This window comes from Eschrichtius robustus, chromosome 20, assembly GCF_028021215.1.
Source record: "Eschrichtius robustus isolate mEscRob2 chromosome 20, mEscRob2.pri, whole genome shotgun sequence".
NCBI lineage: Eukaryota > Metazoa > Chordata > Mammalia > Artiodactyla > Eschrichtiidae > Eschrichtius > Eschrichtius robustus.
Window position 1 is genome coordinate 51,093,420 of NC_090843.1, and position 19,136 is coordinate 51,112,555.

General features: G+C 46.8%; 1 protein-coding gene across 3 annotated transcripts in view; it reads right to left on the reverse strand.

Moving 5' to 3' along the window:
• PHF12 (PHD finger protein 12) overlaps positions 1-16,699 on the reverse strand; it is a 38,899-nt gene extending 22,200 nt beyond the window's left edge. For 2 of the 3 annotated variants that reach the window (XM_068530431.1, XM_068530434.1), the window contains exons 1-2: positions 16,069-16,699; positions 15,242-15,423 (exon numbers count right to left, since the gene is read on the reverse strand). In XM_068530431.1, the coding sequence (XP_068386532.1) occupies positions 15,242-15,423; positions 16,069-16,134 (248 nt within the window). In that variant the 5' untranslated portion in view covers positions 16,135-16,699. Of the gene's footprint in view, positions 1-13,306; positions 13,360-15,241; positions 15,424-16,068 lie in introns of those variants that run through there. The other variant, XM_068530433.1, reaches the window with a different exon arrangement.
• Positions 16,700-19,136: the final 2,437 nt, after the last annotated feature.

Genomic DNA, 19,136 nt, shown 5'->3' on the forward strand with positions numbered 1-19,136 from the left:
TATAGTGAAATATATACCCGAATCTCCTTCTCTGCCTCATTTACCTTTGTATCTCTACACTCTGCATTATGCCTGGCACATAGGAGGTACTCAATAAAGCTTTAAAGAACTGGGGAACACTAAAAGAATGCGCTTCTAAGAAGTGAATGTAACCCCCTCCGCCCAAGTCATGAGGCAAGGCAATGTGGATGTACAGACATTTGTTTTGGTGGTTAAATCACACATGAAATTACTTATGTTTTCAATAAGAAGACATCAAAGTCCATACTTGCAAGCTTGAACTTCATACCGTAACCTACTTAAACCCTCTTTAAACAATTTGATTTCTCATTTCTCTTTCTTTTTTTTTTTTAACATCTTTATTGGAGTATAATTGCTTTACAATGGTGTGTTAGTTTCTGCTTTATAACAAAGTGAATGAGCTATACATATACATATATTCCCATATCTCTTCCCTCTTGCATCTCCCTCCCTCCCACCCTCCCTATCCCACCCCTCTAGGTGGTCACAAAGCACTGAGCTGATCTCCCTGTGCTGAGCTGATCTCCCTGTGCTATGCGCTGCTTCCCACTAGCTATCTATTTTACATTTGGTAGTGTATATATCTACATGCCACTCTCTCACTTTGTCCCAGCTTACCCTTCCCCCTCCCCATGTCCTCATCATTTCTCTTTCTTAACACAGGGGTAAAATGCTCAAAATCTGTATTAAGAGGCTCTCAAAAGTAGCTCCTGGTTGGTTTCTAAAGGATCACTTTCAGAGATACCACGCTGAAGAACAAACATTTCTCAGAATTGTAGATTATGGCCACAGACTCCTCTTGTCTGCCCTAAAGTTCAGGCTGTGAGTTTAGGGAGCCGTACAGCAAAGTCAGAGTGTTGTCTCCAGGATGAACACAGAACATTTAAAAGAGTGAGGCCTTGTTGGGATTTTGCTGCTTTCTTAGAGACAGAACATGCATCTTGAAATAAATCTGAAAATACGGTGGGACTTCCCTGGTGGCGCAGTGGCTAAGAATCCGCCTGCCAATGCCGGGGATGTGGGATCGAGCCCTGGTCCGGGAAGATCCCCACAGGCCGCGGAGCAACTAAGCCCGTGCGCCACAACTACTGAGACTGCGTGCCACAACTACTGAAGCCCACGCACCTAGAGCCCGTGCTCTGCAACAAGAAGCCCGCAATGAGAAGCCTGCGCACCGCAAGGAAGAGTAGCGCCCCGCCTGCCACAACTAGAGAAAACCCGCACAGCAACAAAGACTCAACACAGCCAAAAATTAGAAGGCAGTTTTTCAACTCAAACATCTAGAGGAAAAGGATTCATGAAATGACTCAAGGAAAGACAGGCTGCCATTGGGGTAATAAGCTCAGGAACTAGTTCTGGAAGATGTTGTTCTGCAAACAGACTAATTTTGTTCCATATGAGAAATACTGTCAACCAAGAAAGGATTCCAGGGAGAAAGGAGATTCTGCAGCCTCGGGGTACTCACATACACATCCTGAGGACTTCCCCACCTCATCCACTCATCTTAAAGCTCCTTCCCCGCCATGTTCTCATAAGTTAAGTATGAACTTCAAAACAATTACATGCATGCCAGAATCTTTAAATCATGATATGCCTGTCAAGAAAAACATCGCTCTGTTCCAGCTCCCTCTCATCCCCATATATCAGTGAAGACAGGGTACTGAGAGCCATCCTCTACAAAAGGAAATCATTAGAAGTTAAAAGTCAGGTAGTGCTAAAATTATCAGTTTCTGCTGCTTAGCAGTAAAAACCATGAAAACACTAATGAGCTAGTGCTGCTTACAAAGACATCAATATGCTTCCTAATCACTAAAGCTTAGAAATAGCAGAGTGATAATCTCATTTTACATCTAGTCTATTACAGTTCACAAAGTGTTTTCACAGATGCTCTTATTTGATCTTCACCATCATACTGTGAAAATTAATTCTTACTCCCATCATACAGGTATCTCTAAACAGACTTATCTAAAGCCATGGAGTCAGAAAGCAGAATTAGAACCAAAATCAGCTTCCTGGTTCTTCCAAATCTTGAGCTCAATCTGATTTCTAGGTAGTTCTCTTATTTCTAGAGAACACAGTGGAATATCCGTCACGGTATCTTCCTCAACCACAGGGTTGAGCATTCCCCTCTCCTTTAGTCAATATTTATTGAGTTCCCACTGCTTACTAACCAATGCCACACTGGAGGTACCATGCTAGAGGAAGGACACAAAGCAAACAAGTTATGATCTAACCCATCAAGAAACACGGCCTTTAGGGAGAGAGGACCAGAGTCATCCACTCAAGCATTTATTGGACACTATGTTATGCTAGGCAATGTGCTAAGTGGTGAGATTTCAGAAATGGTCCTTGCTCTCAGGGATCATAATGTGAAAAGGACAGTTGGTAATGAGACCACATATAATCAACTACAAACTGATTCTTGCCATACAGACCTATATAAAACTCAACAGCTCATGGATGCCAGACTCAAAACAGAGCCTCAGAACTTTGGTCTTTTGGTACCTGAAGGTGACGGTGGCCTTTCCCCTACTCTTTCCACATCTCAACAACTGCTATTCAGCAAATGGTAATTAAGCCAGTGATCCTTTAAAGATGGTGAAGTTAAGGATCTTGAGGTGTTCACAAGGAGACTATAGTTTTAGAAGAAGGTATATTTCTGTATTTTGAAAACCTACCTGATGAAAGGAAGGTTCTGGGAGTGGAGACACTTCCCTGGGAACAGAGACTAAAGTCCACCTAGCACACAATATTATTTGAGCCTTTAGATTCCTTCTGAGAACTGTCTACGTCCTGGGAAGGAAGGTGAGCCCTGGAAGAGTCATTTTCTCTATGTGAGCTGGCTTGTCTTGGAAAACTGGTAGCTCTTTAGCCAACAGGCCAAGGGCCTTTATTTTATTTTCTGACTTCAAAAGAATATGGCCTGCGGTGCTGTGAGACAGGCACCCTTCTCCACGGCAGAGAAGAGAGTGCCCTGTGAGCATGGCGCTCTTGCAGAATATCTTCCCATCTTCATGGCTATGGATGTTTCCTTCCAGATCGTTTGTTAAAAAGCCCTGGCCTGGGGCTTCCCTGGTGGCGCAGTGGTTCAGAGTCTGCCTGCCATTGCAAGGGACGCGGGTTCGAGCCCTGGTCTGGGAAGATCCCACGTGCTGCGGAGCAACTAGGCCCGTGAGCCACAATTACTGAGCCTGTGCGTCTGGAGCCTGTGCTCCGCAACAAGAGAGGCCGCAATAGTGAGAGGCCCGCGCACCGCGATGAAGAGTGGCCCCCGCTTGCCACAACTAGAGAAAGCCCTCGCGCAGAAACGAAGACCCAACACAGCCCTAAATAAATAAATAAATTAAAAAAAAAAAAAAAAAAAAAAAGCCCTGGCCTGCAATTCCTGGCCAGAAAGTGACTGTTCACTGCTCTCTCAACTTATTTATTTTAACCACTACCTGATCTTGAAGACACTGTTAGCTATAAAATACTTCATAACAATAGAGCTCTAAATCTTCAGAGATTGTACGACTGAAGAGTATGCGTCTCAGAGTTTGGTGTGGCTCTCTGTGAGGCCTGAGAGGGCCTATAAACTGTTAACAGTAACATCTGCACACAAACCAATTAAAAAGCTGGACAAAGACGTTAATTTTTTCAAACTAAAACTCCTAAAGCCAACCTCTGCAGCGGGACTCTAGCATCTGAACTTCCATAAACAAATACAAATGATGCATCTCTGTTGCTGAAGAGGGTGTCTAGATTGGTCTATTTCTGGAGTCATCGAAGAGAAAACCACAAACATACACCCCTCAGCTAACTGTAATGCCTGCACTGACAGACCTCTCCGTGTCAAAGAGTCAAAGCCCAGAGCCAGATGATCCCAACTTACAGCCCAAGGACAGAGCCCAGTTTTAATTTAGAATGCCTCTTTCATTCACTAATGAGGCTGCAGCTCACCACTGCAGGTGGAAGATGTTGGTAGTTGTCATGGTTCTTGGCTCTCTAATTAAGAGGATCTATTTCAAGTCATATACCAGTGTGGTTGATCGGAGTCTAACCTCACTCATCTCCCTCGCCTGTTAATATATGTGAACCTGCACGACATTAACATTTACTTCAGATTTAGTCGCCACCAGTGGGACCTGTTGCTCCATAGCTCTGCATTAATTATCCACCCAGCACAAGCAGTTTTTCAATATGGAACTGGAAGAGAGAAGGGGGAGGGGAACAAGAGAACAAAGGGAGGAGGGGAGAGGTGAAGGGAGACAGAGAAGCAGAAAAGACTGCCTTTTATTTCAGAGACCTATTTTTTACATTACAACATGCAGATAAAAATGGCGTTGGGCTCTGGACTTTTTTTTTTTAATATGTTTTTACTGATGTATGGCTTGCAACTGTCCATCCAGCCAAGCAACACTGACATTTTAAAACTTGAGCCAAAGGGAGCCGGAGAGACATGAAAATATCACTTAACCAAATTATAAGCTTTGGTGTATGTCTTAGGACAAGAGGAAGCAAGTGGATGAAAAATACTTAAGAAAGAACACACTCCATTTTCTCTTCCTGGACTGACAAAAATATTCTACTTAACACAAACACTTAACAGGAACACTGTGCAAACAGCATGTCTGCACACAAAATACCAACAACAGCCTTCCACTCAGGTTCTCTTCTAAAAGAGGTCAGTCAAATGACCCTGGTTAGGGTCCCTCCTGTCAGAACCCATCATTCTCCAAGAATCAGAAACTCTCTAGCTACATAAACCGTCATTTCAGTTGAAATAAAATATCAGACTAAGAAAGATTCCGCTGCCCGCTGCCCCGCATCATCTGTATGTCCCTTCTCCCCCCCTTTTTGGTGGTGGTGGGGTATTCAGCAAGCAAACAACGGCACTGAGCAGTTTTGATTTTTAATTTCACAGTTCATGGGTCTCATCCATCCATGTGAGGTCCACTACCAGATAAAAATCCTGCATCTATATTTCACGGCATCGTGTAAGACCAACTGCAGAAGACAATACATGCTCAGAACAGGCCTCCTCTCTCTCAGACTGGCCCTGCTGCTCTCGGCCCGCTCAGGAAACGTGTTGGTACCAGTCAAAAGGGGAGCGAGGGTGATCGCTGACAGGACTACAACCATGTCCCAGCCTCCTAGCAGCCATCTGGATCTATAAAGGCACCTATCAGCACAGAAAACAAGCCTTTTATAAATTGAAATCAGCTTCTGTCCTGGAAAAGCTAAGAGGTGATGGGTAAAGTTTAATTTAACAATATCTTTTAAAACTTAAATTAAAAGCTATATTAATAATTCCCAAATTTAATGGTCTGTGTTTTGAGGGAACAAAATTTAATGAAATTTAAATGCCAGCAGAAATAGTAAGCTTTCTCTGGACACTTGTGTGGGTATCAGCTTTTCCCTTCATGGATGGCCTACCTTTCAAAGGCAGAGAAGAGGGTCATATTGAAGGATACTGGAGAGATGAAAGCAGAGAGAAAGTTCATGGGGGTCCCTGAACCTTAATTTCTTACTCTCCTTTATCCCAGCTACTGACTCAAATACAGCTAATGCCACAAAGTACATAAAAAGTACAAGGGCTGCTGGTTTTTTCATGCAGAGCCTTAGTAGCTGTGTTAACAAGGAGGCCAATGAAGTGCCAGGCCATTACAAACGCCCTATTGAGAAACTTAGCTAGTTGCGTCACTTCCACAGGCATATAATCCTTTCAAGCTAACTGACTGCGCCCCCAAATTTTATTTCCTTCTATGTAGAGCTGGCTTGGGGCATCCTCCCAGTGAAGGACACCTGGAGAAGAGGGTTATAAGAAGTGCAGGGAAAGAAGGAGGGAGGGTAGAACACCAACAGTTATAACAGGTGTTTGCCTCTGCTAACTTCTCTACAAGCCAAGCCTGGTGCCATAGGACCTGATCTACCACTGGTTTGCCTATTCTTGCAATCCTGGCTTCTCTACAATGGAAAATGAGCTGGCTGCAAACATTTAAAAAATGGGCTTCATTCATTCACCTTATGATGGATGCTGGAGCCCACCTATTTTAGAAAAGAGTCAATATTCTGGCCTCAACAGTCACTTTCTTTTTTTTTTTTTGGCAACAAAGGATTTTACTTATTTATTTTAAAAAAATTTTTTTAACATCTTTATTGGAGTATAATTGCTGTACAATGTTGTGTTAGTTTCTGCTGTATAACAAAGTGAATCAGCTATACATATACATACATCCCCAACAGTCACTTTCTAATACTCCCAGGGAATATTCCATTGGAAAGAACCAACACTTTTAATTATGTCTTCCATAAGAGTCTCAAAGATATGGAAAACTGGGTACTGTTCCATGGTCAAATTTTAGTGGACTATCAAGAATAAGGAAATAGGCTACACTCTTCTTGCAGACACAGCTCAGGGAACCTGGACCAGTTCACATCTTACAGATATTGGACCTAAAATTCTATAAAGGCTGGGAAAACTAAAAACAGTAACATCTTAGGGAGAATATCTATTTGAAATCCAACTAAATGCAGAGAGCGGGTTTTTACCCAAGGCTCAGCTGCTTTTCCCTAAGGAGGATTTCTGCTTCATTTACTCTCCTCTGACAGGGTCTTCCAAAAAAAAAACGACGGAAGAAGAATAATGCTACTGGGACTTCCCTGGTGGCACAGTGGTTAAGAATCCTCCTGCCACGCAGTGGTTGAGAATCTGCCTGCCAATGCAGGGGACACGGGTTCGAGCCCTGGTCCGGGAGGATCCTACATGTCGCGGAGCAACTAAGCCCGTGCGTCACAGCTACTGAGCCTGCGAGCCACAACTACTGAGCCCACGTGCCACAACTACTGAAGCCCGTGCACCTAGATCCCATGCTCTGCAGCAAGAGAAGCCACTGCAATGAGAAGGCTGTGCACCACAACGAAGAGTAGCCCCTGCTCGCCGCAACTAGAGAAAGCCCGTGCACAGCAAGGAAGACCCAACACAGCCAAAAAACCAAACAAACAAACAAAAAAAAAACACGAATCAGTAGAACTCTACCTGAGGGTTCAGTGAACATGGGAATTAAAAAGCTCACAGCTCATCACAGGAGCCCATGGCTGGTGGAAAGAACAGGAGTAGCTCCACATTGCCCAGTTTCGTAATGCAGAGACTTTTCTAAACTCACTCGAAGTTCCATGCATTTCATTAGCTTTTCTGCTCTTTGTACAAATGCAGACAGGAGGAAAAAATATCCAACAACCCTCTGAGGATCACAGCTGGATAAAAGACTATAAATGTGCTTGTGCTGCCACAAACAGGTTTCCACTCTAGAATTCAACCTTGCTAGTAATTCTGAGAGGTACCCCCACCCCTGCCTGGCTTGGAGGTAAAGTGATGTCTTTGGGCTACAGTCAAACTCAAACGCCACAGAGAGTCCTCTCCTGCTCACTTGAGCTTATTTCAAAAAGAGCCTCACGCAGAGCCCAAATCAGTGGGAAAGACTAACGCTAGGTTCAGGCATTGAGTCCCCGCCACCTGCCTCCCCCGCCCTGCTGTTACTAAGTCTTTTGTCCTTTCAAGACTGGGAAACATTTCCTGGGAGATACCCTGTACAATTTGTCAGAAAACAGGGGAAGGGCGAAGATTAAACACCAAAGCTACTAACATACAGAAAAGCAAACGTAATTAGGGAGAAAGGAAGAGTCACCATGTGTTTGTGTTAACAAAGGTACCATCCACTTCGAAGAACCCAGACATCATTTCTGTTCCCCAACCAGTGTTTATCTTCGCACGTCTCTCATTTGTAATACCACTAAGTATTACGCAGCAATGAGCAGAGGAAATGGGTCAGTCTCTGGCTTTCAAGTAGTTTAATGAGCATTTAGTACAGGATTGCAAAAGGGAAAGTAGTTCTTTGAATGAGCGAGTCAAGTTTTTCTTAGAAAATTTCATCAATCTGCAAGGTGTACTTGGAATTTGCTTATTGTGAATTCAGCAACAGCTGTATGTAACAGCCAAGTTCCTTTTTGCTGATGGGTCCAATCAACGGTTTCTTCTTTTGTCAGTGCCCATTATACCCCTCAGTGTCTTTTGCCTCCCACACAAAACTTCATCTTTATTCTTATTTGCTGAGACTAGATTTAGAAATAATTAAAGGCTTAAAGGATGAGGATTTTGATATCTGTAAGTGGCAGGCAGAAAAAAGAGTCACCTTCTTATTCTTCTTAACTGTTGTTGAGTCATGGGAAAAGCAGTCAGCTAGCGACCTGTGCATGCGTCCTGGGCATGGTGACAAATCTGCAACACCAAAGTGCCTTTCTGAAATTTGGTCTAGGACTTGCACTGAATACAATGTCCTCCTCTTTCAGGAAACTGGCAGGGGGACAGCTGTACTCCTGTCCTCTCTCTTGGGAGGCTAGCATTATGCAGAGGTGCTCTTATAAGTGTAACTCATGAATGGCAATGCAGCTGGCCATGTTGTACTCCCTGGGGACTTTAAGTCAAAGGAAGAGCACAGTGGAGTTGGGAAAACAAAGTTTTTTTTTCCCCTGCTCTGGTGACTTAAAACTCTGGCACCTTAAAACAAAAATGCAGGGACTTCCCTGGTGGTCCAGTGGTTGAGAATCCGTCTTCCAATGCAGGGGACATGGGTTCAATCCCTGGTCGGGGAACTGGGATCCCACATGCCACGTGGCAACTAAGCCCTCAGGCTGCAACTACTGAGCCCACGACGAAGAGCCTGCGCGCCGCAATGAACACCCAGCGCAGACAAAAATAAAAAACAAAAACAAACAAACAAAAAACCCCCAGAAAACAAGAATGCATTTCCAGGAGCCTGTGCTGCATTATCATAGTAAATGCCATCATAACCTCAACCAGAATTTTCCACCAGATTGGTCTGCTTAACTACACACCCAACTGTTGTGTATGCACTGGGGGTGGGACAAGAAAGTTCAGAGATGGATTTCAGTACTCTACTTACAACTCAAAGCAAACAACATTCAGCTGCATCTATTTTCTATCGCCCTATCACTTGTAGAAGAAAAAATATACCCGTTTCTGTTAAGAAGCAGGACACCTGCATTTCTAGGGAGCATCAAAGTAGACGGTTTCTTTTTATAAGCTATATAAAACCTTCAAGCAAATATTCTCTGCATGCCGCCTCGCTATTTACTGCTATCTGGGCTTACATAAAGACACGTATAAATAGGTGAGTTCACTGCACTGTTCGAACAACTTTTTGTTCTTGTTCACCGGGATCAAAAGCTCATTAACTGATCTGTAGTTATTTCCACCCCAAGCAGTTACCAATCAACCTGAAGTGATTAAAATCTTCCTCCTTAAACCAGGAACCAGGGGCCTCCAATTATGAGAAGTGCCTATACACAGAAATTTTCTATTGTGGCTGGTGGGAGCCAGGTGGGCATCCTGCCTTAGGGCAGGTGGTGGATTTTTTATACTGCCTCTAGGGTAACTTCCAGCCTTAGACTTCTTTGCTAAGAGGAGTCACCCAGAAAAGCTGAAATAGCAACACACCAAATCATCATAAGGTTCCCTCCACTGAGATACACCATCTTGACTGAGTTCACAGAAGAAATCCTTTACTTACTGTCATTACATAGACAATATAGATATAGACATTCAAGTGTGGTTAAATCAACCATCTTTTTCTAGGTAAGACTAAAAATTAAAAAATAAAAAGATAGGGGAAGTGAAAAGACAACCCACAGAATGGGAGAAAATACTTGCAAATCATATATCTGACAAGGGACTTGTATCTAGAACTTTTACAACTCAATAATAAAAAACCAAATAAGCTGATAAAAATTGGACAAAGGATCTGAATAGACATTTCTCCAAGAAAATATACAAATGGCCAAGAAGCACATGAAAAGATGTTCAGTATCGTTAGCCATCAGGCAAATGCAAATCAAAACCACAATGAGATAGCACTTCATAGCCATAGGATGGCTTTAATCAAGAATGCAGGTAATAGCAAGTATTGGAAAGGATGTGGAGAAATTGGAATGCTCGTACACTGCTGGTGGGAATGTAAAATGATGCAGCCACTTTGGAAAATAGTCTGGCAGTTCTTCATAGGTTAAATGTAAGAGTTACCATATGACCCAGTGATTTCACTCCTGGGTATATACCTAAGAGAAATGAAAACAGATATCCACACAAAAACTTGCACACAAGTATTCATAGCATGATTATTCACAACAGCAAAAAGAAGAAACAACCCAAATATCCATCAACTGATGAATGGACTAGAAAAATATGGTATAGCCATACACAGAATAGTATTCAGCCATAAAAAGGAATGAAGCACCAACAAATCCTAGAAGGATGAACCTGGAAAACTCACTGAGCCCTTTTGAGTAACACTTGTACTTTCACTCAGAGCTTAATAAAAAAGTGTTTCATTCAACACACAGTAGTGACAATTTGAATTCCTTTTCAGTTCAAATCAGGTAATTTATTTGTCTTTATGATTTGGCTTTAAAAAAATTCTCTTGGAAACATACTTGATTAAGAATTTTAAAAAGACCAACATGAATCTCATCTCTAGATTAAAATGAAGGCTGTACCTAAATATGGCTTTTACACATTTAAACATGTAAAAAACAACACAACTCATTTACAAAGGCCCCAAACAGCCCTAATGTACTAGTGGAGCCCATCTGTAAAGTACTTTGAGAGCCTTAAGGAACAGCAGGAGATTGATGAGATTATAACTGCATCCTACCTTTCACTGAGTATGGTAATTAATTTTGGGACAAGCCTGAAACGAAAAATTTCCTACAACAGTACCACTAAGTACTTGCCTTAAATTACACAAAAACTGTTACCTCTGAGAAGTATTACCTCTCTTTCCGGTTTTAATATTTCTGACGCTTCCTTTCTCAACCAAAGCCATCTGGGTCACAAACATTTTGTGAGTAAACAACTCATACCAAGTATTAGTTTTATATTTTTAAACAGCGATTATCCCTTATCTTTGAACTAAAGCACTCATTTCATGAAAATTGGCCCCGGAGCCCCACATTAATTTGACGAAGCATGCATGTGAAATTGAGTTAAAGTTAAATGTTACTAGACCCTTCCTGTTTGAGTGGACCATTTAAAAACAATACTACACACCCAGATTCCAACACAACACAGCAAATGCAAAAATAAATAAAATACACACAAAACCAAATTAGGTTTGTTTATTGTTGAGTTATTTTACTATTGAGGGGGCAGAGTGAAGGGAGGGAGTCCAGATGCTGTCACCTCCAGTTCTTCAGTGCCAGGCTTCCAAGCACTTGGAATGTCAGAAACAAAAGATGTATAAGATAATGTTAAAACAAATGTATTTTAATTCACCACTTGCCTGATACTATTCTAATGACGAGCTAAACACAACAAAATCAGAAAAATCACCTCCTTAAAAGTTCAAACAGTATAGATTTTCTGCAAGGCAGTTTTCTACTGTGTGTGTGCAACCTTTCTTGTTATGACTCACTGAAAATTAAATATGCAAAACTCCAAGCTGAGCTTCGTTTTGCCTGTGCACAGAGACCTTTTTACTCTCATTCTTCGAAAACCTCATTCTGGATCATGCTGCCAACACCAGAGAGAGGAAAGCCGGCCAACAATTCCAAATATAACATGCGGAGGCAAATGCTACAGAAATCTGTCTGACGGGAAGCGACCATGCTGAGGTCTGCTGAGGTAGATGCACTTCTCAACCAGACCGTTCTGGTCCCTCAGACTGTTTGGAGCAAAATGCAATCAGAGGAAACCCTCCAGGTTCCAGTCAGCCTCATTACTGATGCCTATGGTATCCACTTTATCAGTGAGAACAATCCTATCCATCTCAAACAGAAAGATGGGTCTGCGGCAACCAGAGCTCCACCAGTTAGTCTAATTTTTTTTTTTTTTTAAGGCCTATTTTTAGAGACCAGTCCATGGAGATCAGTATTTTCAGAAAGCTCAACTTATGGCACAACAATTATGATAAAGGTCAGGTTCCCCAGGGAACACTTAAAAACATCTCTTCCTAATTCTCTAGGAGCAGGTTTAGTAACCCCTAACCCCACTCTGAATAATTGATAAACCAGCTAAACTTGGATAAAATGATTACACTATCACTTAAACAAATATGAAGACATCAGCTCAAGTTTAATTCTTCAGTGAGTTCATGGTACTGAGCACAGGACAATTCATTCCCTCACCCAGAAGCTCATCAGAGAAAACCCAGAAAGAGGGCTCCCAGTCTAACTGGGAAGAAAGGACTGTTCCTCATACACAGCCCTGGCCCCTGAGATAAGACAAGACAATTAATACAGCTTATGTGACCAGTCATTTCCTCCAGTAGATTATCTTAGGAAAAATCCCCTGTGGTTATGGCCATGTCACTAAGCCCAGGAGGTAAAGCTTGCCTAGAATCACTTCGGGAGCATTTTACTAGATGCTGTTCACTGGGAGGCAAGCTGGAAAGGCCACCAGAGACTGAAAGAGGACTTGTCTCACAGAATTTTGAATGGAGACCCACAGCAGCATTGCAATTATGACCTACAGGGTTTGCAAAACGCCATCTTCACTTTTGAACATTCTGTACATAAGGAAAATTATCATCACTATGCTTATCTAAATAATCCACTCTTAGTTAAAAAGGGAAGCAAGAGAAAATATAGTCACACCTCCTAACCTCTCTCCCACATGACACAAATAAACAATAACGGGACAAATTACCATGAGCACACCCAGGAATCAAAATTTTCTGACACCATTAAGTGCTTGACCTAACTACTCGGGTTGAGATGGTTAATGAAATATTTCACTTGGGCTAGAAAGAGTGTGGGGTAGGAGGCAGGAAAGTGGGGTAAGCCTCACTTGAAAGAAGGGTTCCTGCCTTTGTATCAATATCTGCAACGTTTTGTGATATATGTAACTACTCAAATAAGTCAATGGTACATTCAGTACTGGCATCTTCAAAGAGGGAACTGGAGATGTGAAACAAGTCTGCCTCATTTACTAGGATTCTCAAAGCTCTGATTACCAGTTCCCATTCATGGTCTTAAAAAAAAAGTAGTCAGTGAAATGCACAGTCTGAATCTCACTAACAGCTAGAAGCCCCTCCCTCTCTCCTACCAGCTAAAGTAGAACTGTTAATTGTTAAAATTTGACAAGACTTGAACTCATCAAATTCAAAGATTCAGGGGTTAGGTTTTATAGTTTGAAAGCCCAATCTCAGGCAAAACAGCACACTTTTTCTATGCCTGAAGTTTCTAATAAACAATTTCAGCTTTATTAAACAAACAATAATAAAGAGCTTACAAAATTCTCACTCAGTATGGGAATCACCATTCTTGGTTAACGGTAACTTCATTCTACAGGTAAAACATTAATCCACATTTTAAATCAAGAAGTCTACAATTCAGTCTTAGTATGTATCAAACAAGCACAATAAGAAAAACAGAAGCAACAGGGAATAACTGGTGAGCAACACAACACATCCAGGTACAAATCTCTTCTGTGCTCAAGAACAGCACAGGAAACTTGACAGGAGATTTTTGTTTTCCAGGTGGATTACACCTTATACCAACAGGAAGCAAAGGTTAAAAACCACAGACCCTTACTGCTGGTATTAGTCACTTCACAATAAAAATTTTAAAGCCATTGGCAAAGCTTCCTCCAGGATAATCATTTTTGTCTCTGCAACATTACAAGCCAAGATGGGGTGCTCTCCTGGGCAAAGGAATCTTGGGAATGGTAATGGGAGCTTCCTACAAAACTTCTGACCACAGACTTAATTTGCCCAGTCTCAGTCATCTGTCTAATAATTGTTCCAAAACCTGCAATTAGTACAAATATACAATGGGCACTATTCCACCAACCGAGAAACGGAATGTGAATGGAACTGTGTAGAGAGCTTAAGGAAAACCACTTTTTTTTTTTTTTTTTTTAAACAGAGAGCTAAAAGAGGCAACATCAAAAACGGGTGGGAACAAACAGAACAGCCCCTCTCCTTCCCGCTCTCTCCAGCCATCTCCTCTCATAAACGTCTGCCTCAGTCAACTGTTGCTGAACAGAACAAGACCCATCAGAACAAGATGCAATCGGGGTCCCGGCGCAGATGTGGGATTTTTGTGGAGGGCAGAGGTGATTTCTCCAGGCAGAACCTGGAGTTTAAACTCTTCTTGGCCGGATTGTTCTGGGCTGAGCTGCAGAGGAGGATCAAGCAGCGGGCGACCAACCCTGGTCCCTCCCTCCCTCTTCGGTCTCTCCCCTCCCCTCGCGTTCAGTAAGCGTGGGGCGGGGGGCGGAAAGCGCACAGCTTTCCAGCTCTCCGGTCCTTAAAAATGCCCTCGCGGAGCCACCACACACAATCCTAACCCCGGCAGCAAAGAATTCTGCAGCGAAGGGTTCGCCGATCCCGAGCGGAGAAGTGAAATCGGCGCCCAATGGCAATTTTAATTGTCTAACCCGGTCCGATTTCCCAAGAGGCGGCAGCGCGGGGTGGGGAGGGAAGAGGGAGGCAGCTCCGACAGGCAACAGGGGGCAAGCGGCGGCAGAGAAAGGGGACTAAAGCGGCAAGATCCCAGCCCCGGCCCCCGAGAAGCTTCCGCAGAAAGGACCCCGAGGCAACCCCCACCGTTCCCCGGGAGACGTTTGCAAATCATATATGCAGCCAAAATGGCGCTGAGAATAAAAATATAATTTAAAGGCAGGTCGCCATATTGTAAACAGAGAGGCAGAGAGAAGAGGCGGACTCGAGAGACACCCTCCATGATTTCTTCCACAGCCGGGAGCGCCCGGGCGCCGGGTCCCGCGGGTCTGGACCAGGGCAGCTCCGGCCGCCGAGGGCTCCGCGCACCCACCGCGAGGACAGCCCAGCCAGGCAGGAGCCCGAGGGCGGCGGGCGCGCGGGGAGCCGAGCGGCGCAGGGCCCGGAGCTCCTCCCCTTCCTCCCCGCCACCGTCGGCCGTGCCCCACCGGCTCCGTCCCGGCTCCTCAGTGACTTCCAATCCCAGATGGGGCTCTCCTCACCCCTCCCAACCCCCACCTCGGGGTCCGGACCCACTGCTGCTCCTCCCCCACCAAACGGCCGGATCCGGGCAGCACCTGGGGGCGGGGAGGCGCTGGCCCCAGCGGCTGCAGAAAGCTAGCGGCTGCAATCGCCCGTTATTTCGGCAGCCACGGGTAGGCCGGGTGAAGGAATGTTCCGAGAAGGGTCCGCCAAGGGGCTCCGGAGGGGTCCCCAGACCTTACCAGCACTGGAGATGGAAGGCGGCCGGGCAGTGGTCACAGCACAGGAGATCCCCACCTTCTTTGCAGCTATCGCAGCTGTCGTGGTTGGTGGCCCTGCCGCTTCGCCGGGGCTCCTTCTCAGGCTTCCGACTCCGCTTTTCTGCCTCGTCCGTCTTGGGGGGAGCCAGCAGAGCTTGGATTTGCTGCACACACATACAAATGGCGTGTGTGCACACTCGGAGGTCCCGGGCGGTCCGTCGCCCCCCCGGCGCGGCTTCTCCGTCACCCACCCCTCTCCCCCCTTTTGTCCTTCTTCCTCCCATCCAGCCTGCTCCCAGAACCTCTCAGCCCCCGGAACCAGGGGGAGCCCAACCTAACCGCGTTCCTGCAGCACAACAACGAGAACGGCTTCTTCCAAATGGGGAGGATCAGAGTAGGGGGATGGGGAGAGGGTGCGCGGTTCCCTTCTCGCCACTTCCTTGTATGGACAGTGGGGGACTCCAAAGCCAGGCTCGGGAGAGGCCTGAAGCCCAGTACCCGGACGTGCTGTGGGAAGCACAAAGGGGCCGACAAGAAGGGGGTGGGGAGGCCCGCCGGTGCAACGAGATGGAGTGGGTTGGCGCCTCGGGAGAGCGAATCGAGGGCGGCGGGTAGGTGAAACTGCTGCAAACGTCCTCGGCGGCTAAGCGTAGCCCCCCAAGTTGCAAAGATGGGAGGGAGAGTCTGGGTGAGGAAGAGCCCCCCCCCCCGGCCCTCTTGCGCTGCGAACTCAGGGCCGGCTTTGTGGGGCGGAGGGCGGAGGTTCCCTCCCGGCGCTGGGGGAAGGGGATGAGGAGGGCCACTCTTACCTCCATCAGCCCCCCCGACGTGTCCAAGTCGTACACGATCGTCTTGGTCTCCATTTTCTCCCACATTCATCCACCTCCCGGGCTGGGCGCTCTCTGCTCCGGCCCCCCCAACCCCGGGGGGAGGGGGGAAACGGGGGGAGGGGGTGCTCCTGACCCCGGCCCCCCTTCTTTTTTCCAAACACGGGTCCCGACTTCCTCGCCCTGGCTCCCCCCCACCCCCCGGCCCCCAGTCCCCGGGACGGCAGCGTCCTCCCCACGGGCCGTGAGGGGGGAGCGGCCCCTCAGCCCCGGCCCGGCGTCTGGCTGCACGGTGGGTCCCGGCTCCGGGGGTCAGGCCTCGGCGGGGCCTAGTCCCACAGGCTAAAGCCGGTGCTGGCGACCGCTGGTCCGGCCGGGAAAGCTGGCGGGCGCTGCCATCCCGGGGTTGGGGGGATCGGAGTGGGGGTGAGAGGTTAGGTGAGGTTGTGGTACGTGAGGTGACTGCGGGGAGGGTGATGGGGGGTGGTCCCCGGGCTCCGCCTCTCGCCGCCGCCGCCGTCTGCGTCCCGGCTGCCGCGCACTTGGCGCAAACTTACCGCGAGCGCCCGCAAAGCCACCCGCGCAGGCGCCCCGGGATCGCCGCTCGCCGCGCGCAACCGCAGTGACAGCCGGCGGCCAGGCTCCCGCGCAGCCGCAGTGAGGGGGTACCCCCCAGCGCGCAGCCGCGCTGGCATTCGTCTGGAGAGCCGAAGCCCCGCCTTTCTGCCCTGCGCCAGCGTACTGAGAGAAAAGGGCGGGACTTGAGGTCTCGCGCAGGCGCCTGGGAGAGCTCCTCAGGGTCATAGCGCAGCCGCAGGAACATGGGGATTCTTCATCCATTGGTGTTTGAGTATAGACCAAGACTACTCTGTTCTCGCGCAGGCGTGTTGAGGATGCTCCCCTCCCGCCCCACAGCAACACGGCCGGCTCCGCGCAGGCGTATTGTCACCTGAAGGCCCTAACGAGAATGCTTCTCCTTTCGCCATTTTGGTAGTGGGATATAAACTACCATGTCCTTGGAGTCCTCAGGCATGAACAGAAAGGAGCAAAGTGTGGTGTTGGCTAGAGCTGGTAGGCTGTCGGTGACAGCAAGTACTCCTAGGGATGTTGTACTGGACTTTTTGGTTCCAGCGTCAGGTGTGGCTGGACCAGGCGCCATATTGGTAAAGAGAAAAGAAAAGCCATCGCGACGGAAAACGATGCTTTTGGTGTCGGGTTGGATGGCTGCTGTTCCCTCTTCCCTCCCGCTCCCAGCAGTAAATTTTAGCCTGAGCATTCCTGCCTTTCATGGTGATGAAAGGAGAGGTCAACCTGCCCGTTACTACCCTCTCTTGATCACTGTCCCTGAGAATTGCTTTCCAAGAGGAAGCCAAAAGCGAAGAGTTTGTAAAGCGGACAACGCCCAGCTACCTGCCTACAGTGGACTTCAACTCCCAGTTTGCAATGCGCAAAGGGTCCAAAGGGCGAACGGGAGCGCATTGCATCCTGGGAGCAAGAATCGCGGTGGCGCTGGTGGGTTATGGGGGCCGTAGTTCCGTGTGCATGCGATGCTGTGGACGGTAGCATGGACTCGGGGAAGAGTGATTTGCCTGCCGGAAAGAGATACTTTTCAGAGCTGCCGTGCTGCATGCTGGGATTTGTAATCTGAAACGCCGCACCTCGAATTCTGGGCGGGGCTTCACGCTCTCCACGGCGCCCGCCCCTGCCCTTGGTACCATCTTCAGAGACTGCCAGTTATCTCTGCCTGAATGTAGATGAAGCGGTGGAGAAGGGAGTGGCATCATTGTGCCTGACACTAGGCGTTTAGTTGGCGTTGTTACCAGGTAGCTGTGTCCTGGCTCACTTTTGATGTTAAGGTGTACTTAGCATTCTCAGAAGCCTAAAACTGGAAAGGGCTTAAAAACCATCTCTCTTAATCTCCTCACTTCCAGATGCACAAAGAAGAGCAGTGAATGAAACAGGAATCAAACAGCTTTCTTGATTCCCAGGCTAGGATACTGTCTAACTGCCTGTGACGAGTTGCTGCTTTTTTGGGGAGAGTAAGGAGGATGATTGGATAGGGTGGGGATGTCGGTGTGTGGTCTTAGGTTTCCGTTTTTCTGACTTTCCTAATGATCCTGTTGTTGCCTGGGAAGAACGATAAAGTCCTGGGCCTTATTGATCAAGCAGGGGAGTATATCATGTAGATCGGCCCTCTCTGCCCTCTACCAGCCTCAGCAAACAAGAAATCTTAGTGGCTATGGGCCAGAGATGTGGCCCTCAGAGAGAGGAGGGCAGAGCTAGAAGTATGGAAGTGGCCGGACCTCATCTCTTCTTAGGCTGTATTTCATGCCACAGACCCTCAGAAATGGATACATAATGTGCCCTCTCCCACTGGCGTCCTTCCTACTGCTCAGCGCCCAGCTGTGTTGCTGTGTCAGCCTGAAGGTGTTATGGGGCAGAAAAGTAAGCCATTGGCACATGTCCAAAGAGCCAGGCTTTGCTCTGATCAACACCATCATTGCTGTTGAGAACAGAATAGGCATTAATGGGCTAAAGAGGGAAATAATACTTGGCTCTGTTGACAAGTGCCAGGGGAACTAATCACTCCACAAACCTTCCTCTCAGAACTTGGAGGATGAGGTCAGCCCAGTGGGGCCAGTAGTTGGTGCCACCTTGGAGAGCTCCAGCCCTGGCTGTTCCAGGGGGATTGAGAGAGAGCAGGTGGGTTACAGATGCCTTCGGAAGTGACCTCTTGTGGCTAATTTAGGCACTGCATCCTGCATAGACTGGAGCCTCTCCATCCTTCAAGGTGGCTTGTGGTAGAACCAGGAGGTGGGCAGCCATGAGTGGTCAAGACATCCCCGCTGGATGACTGTAGAAGTTCTGGTTGCTGCTACTATTTCCATCAGAGATTTTGTGTCATCTGGCTTCTGAGTGCCCTTAACTCCCTGTTGCCTCCCTCTTGCTCTTACTCTGGAGAGCAGCCATGCAGAGCATACCTCTAAGCATGGATGTATAATGGGGACCAAGGCTGGCTAAACACATCTCAGGAGGTGCTGGGGGCCATA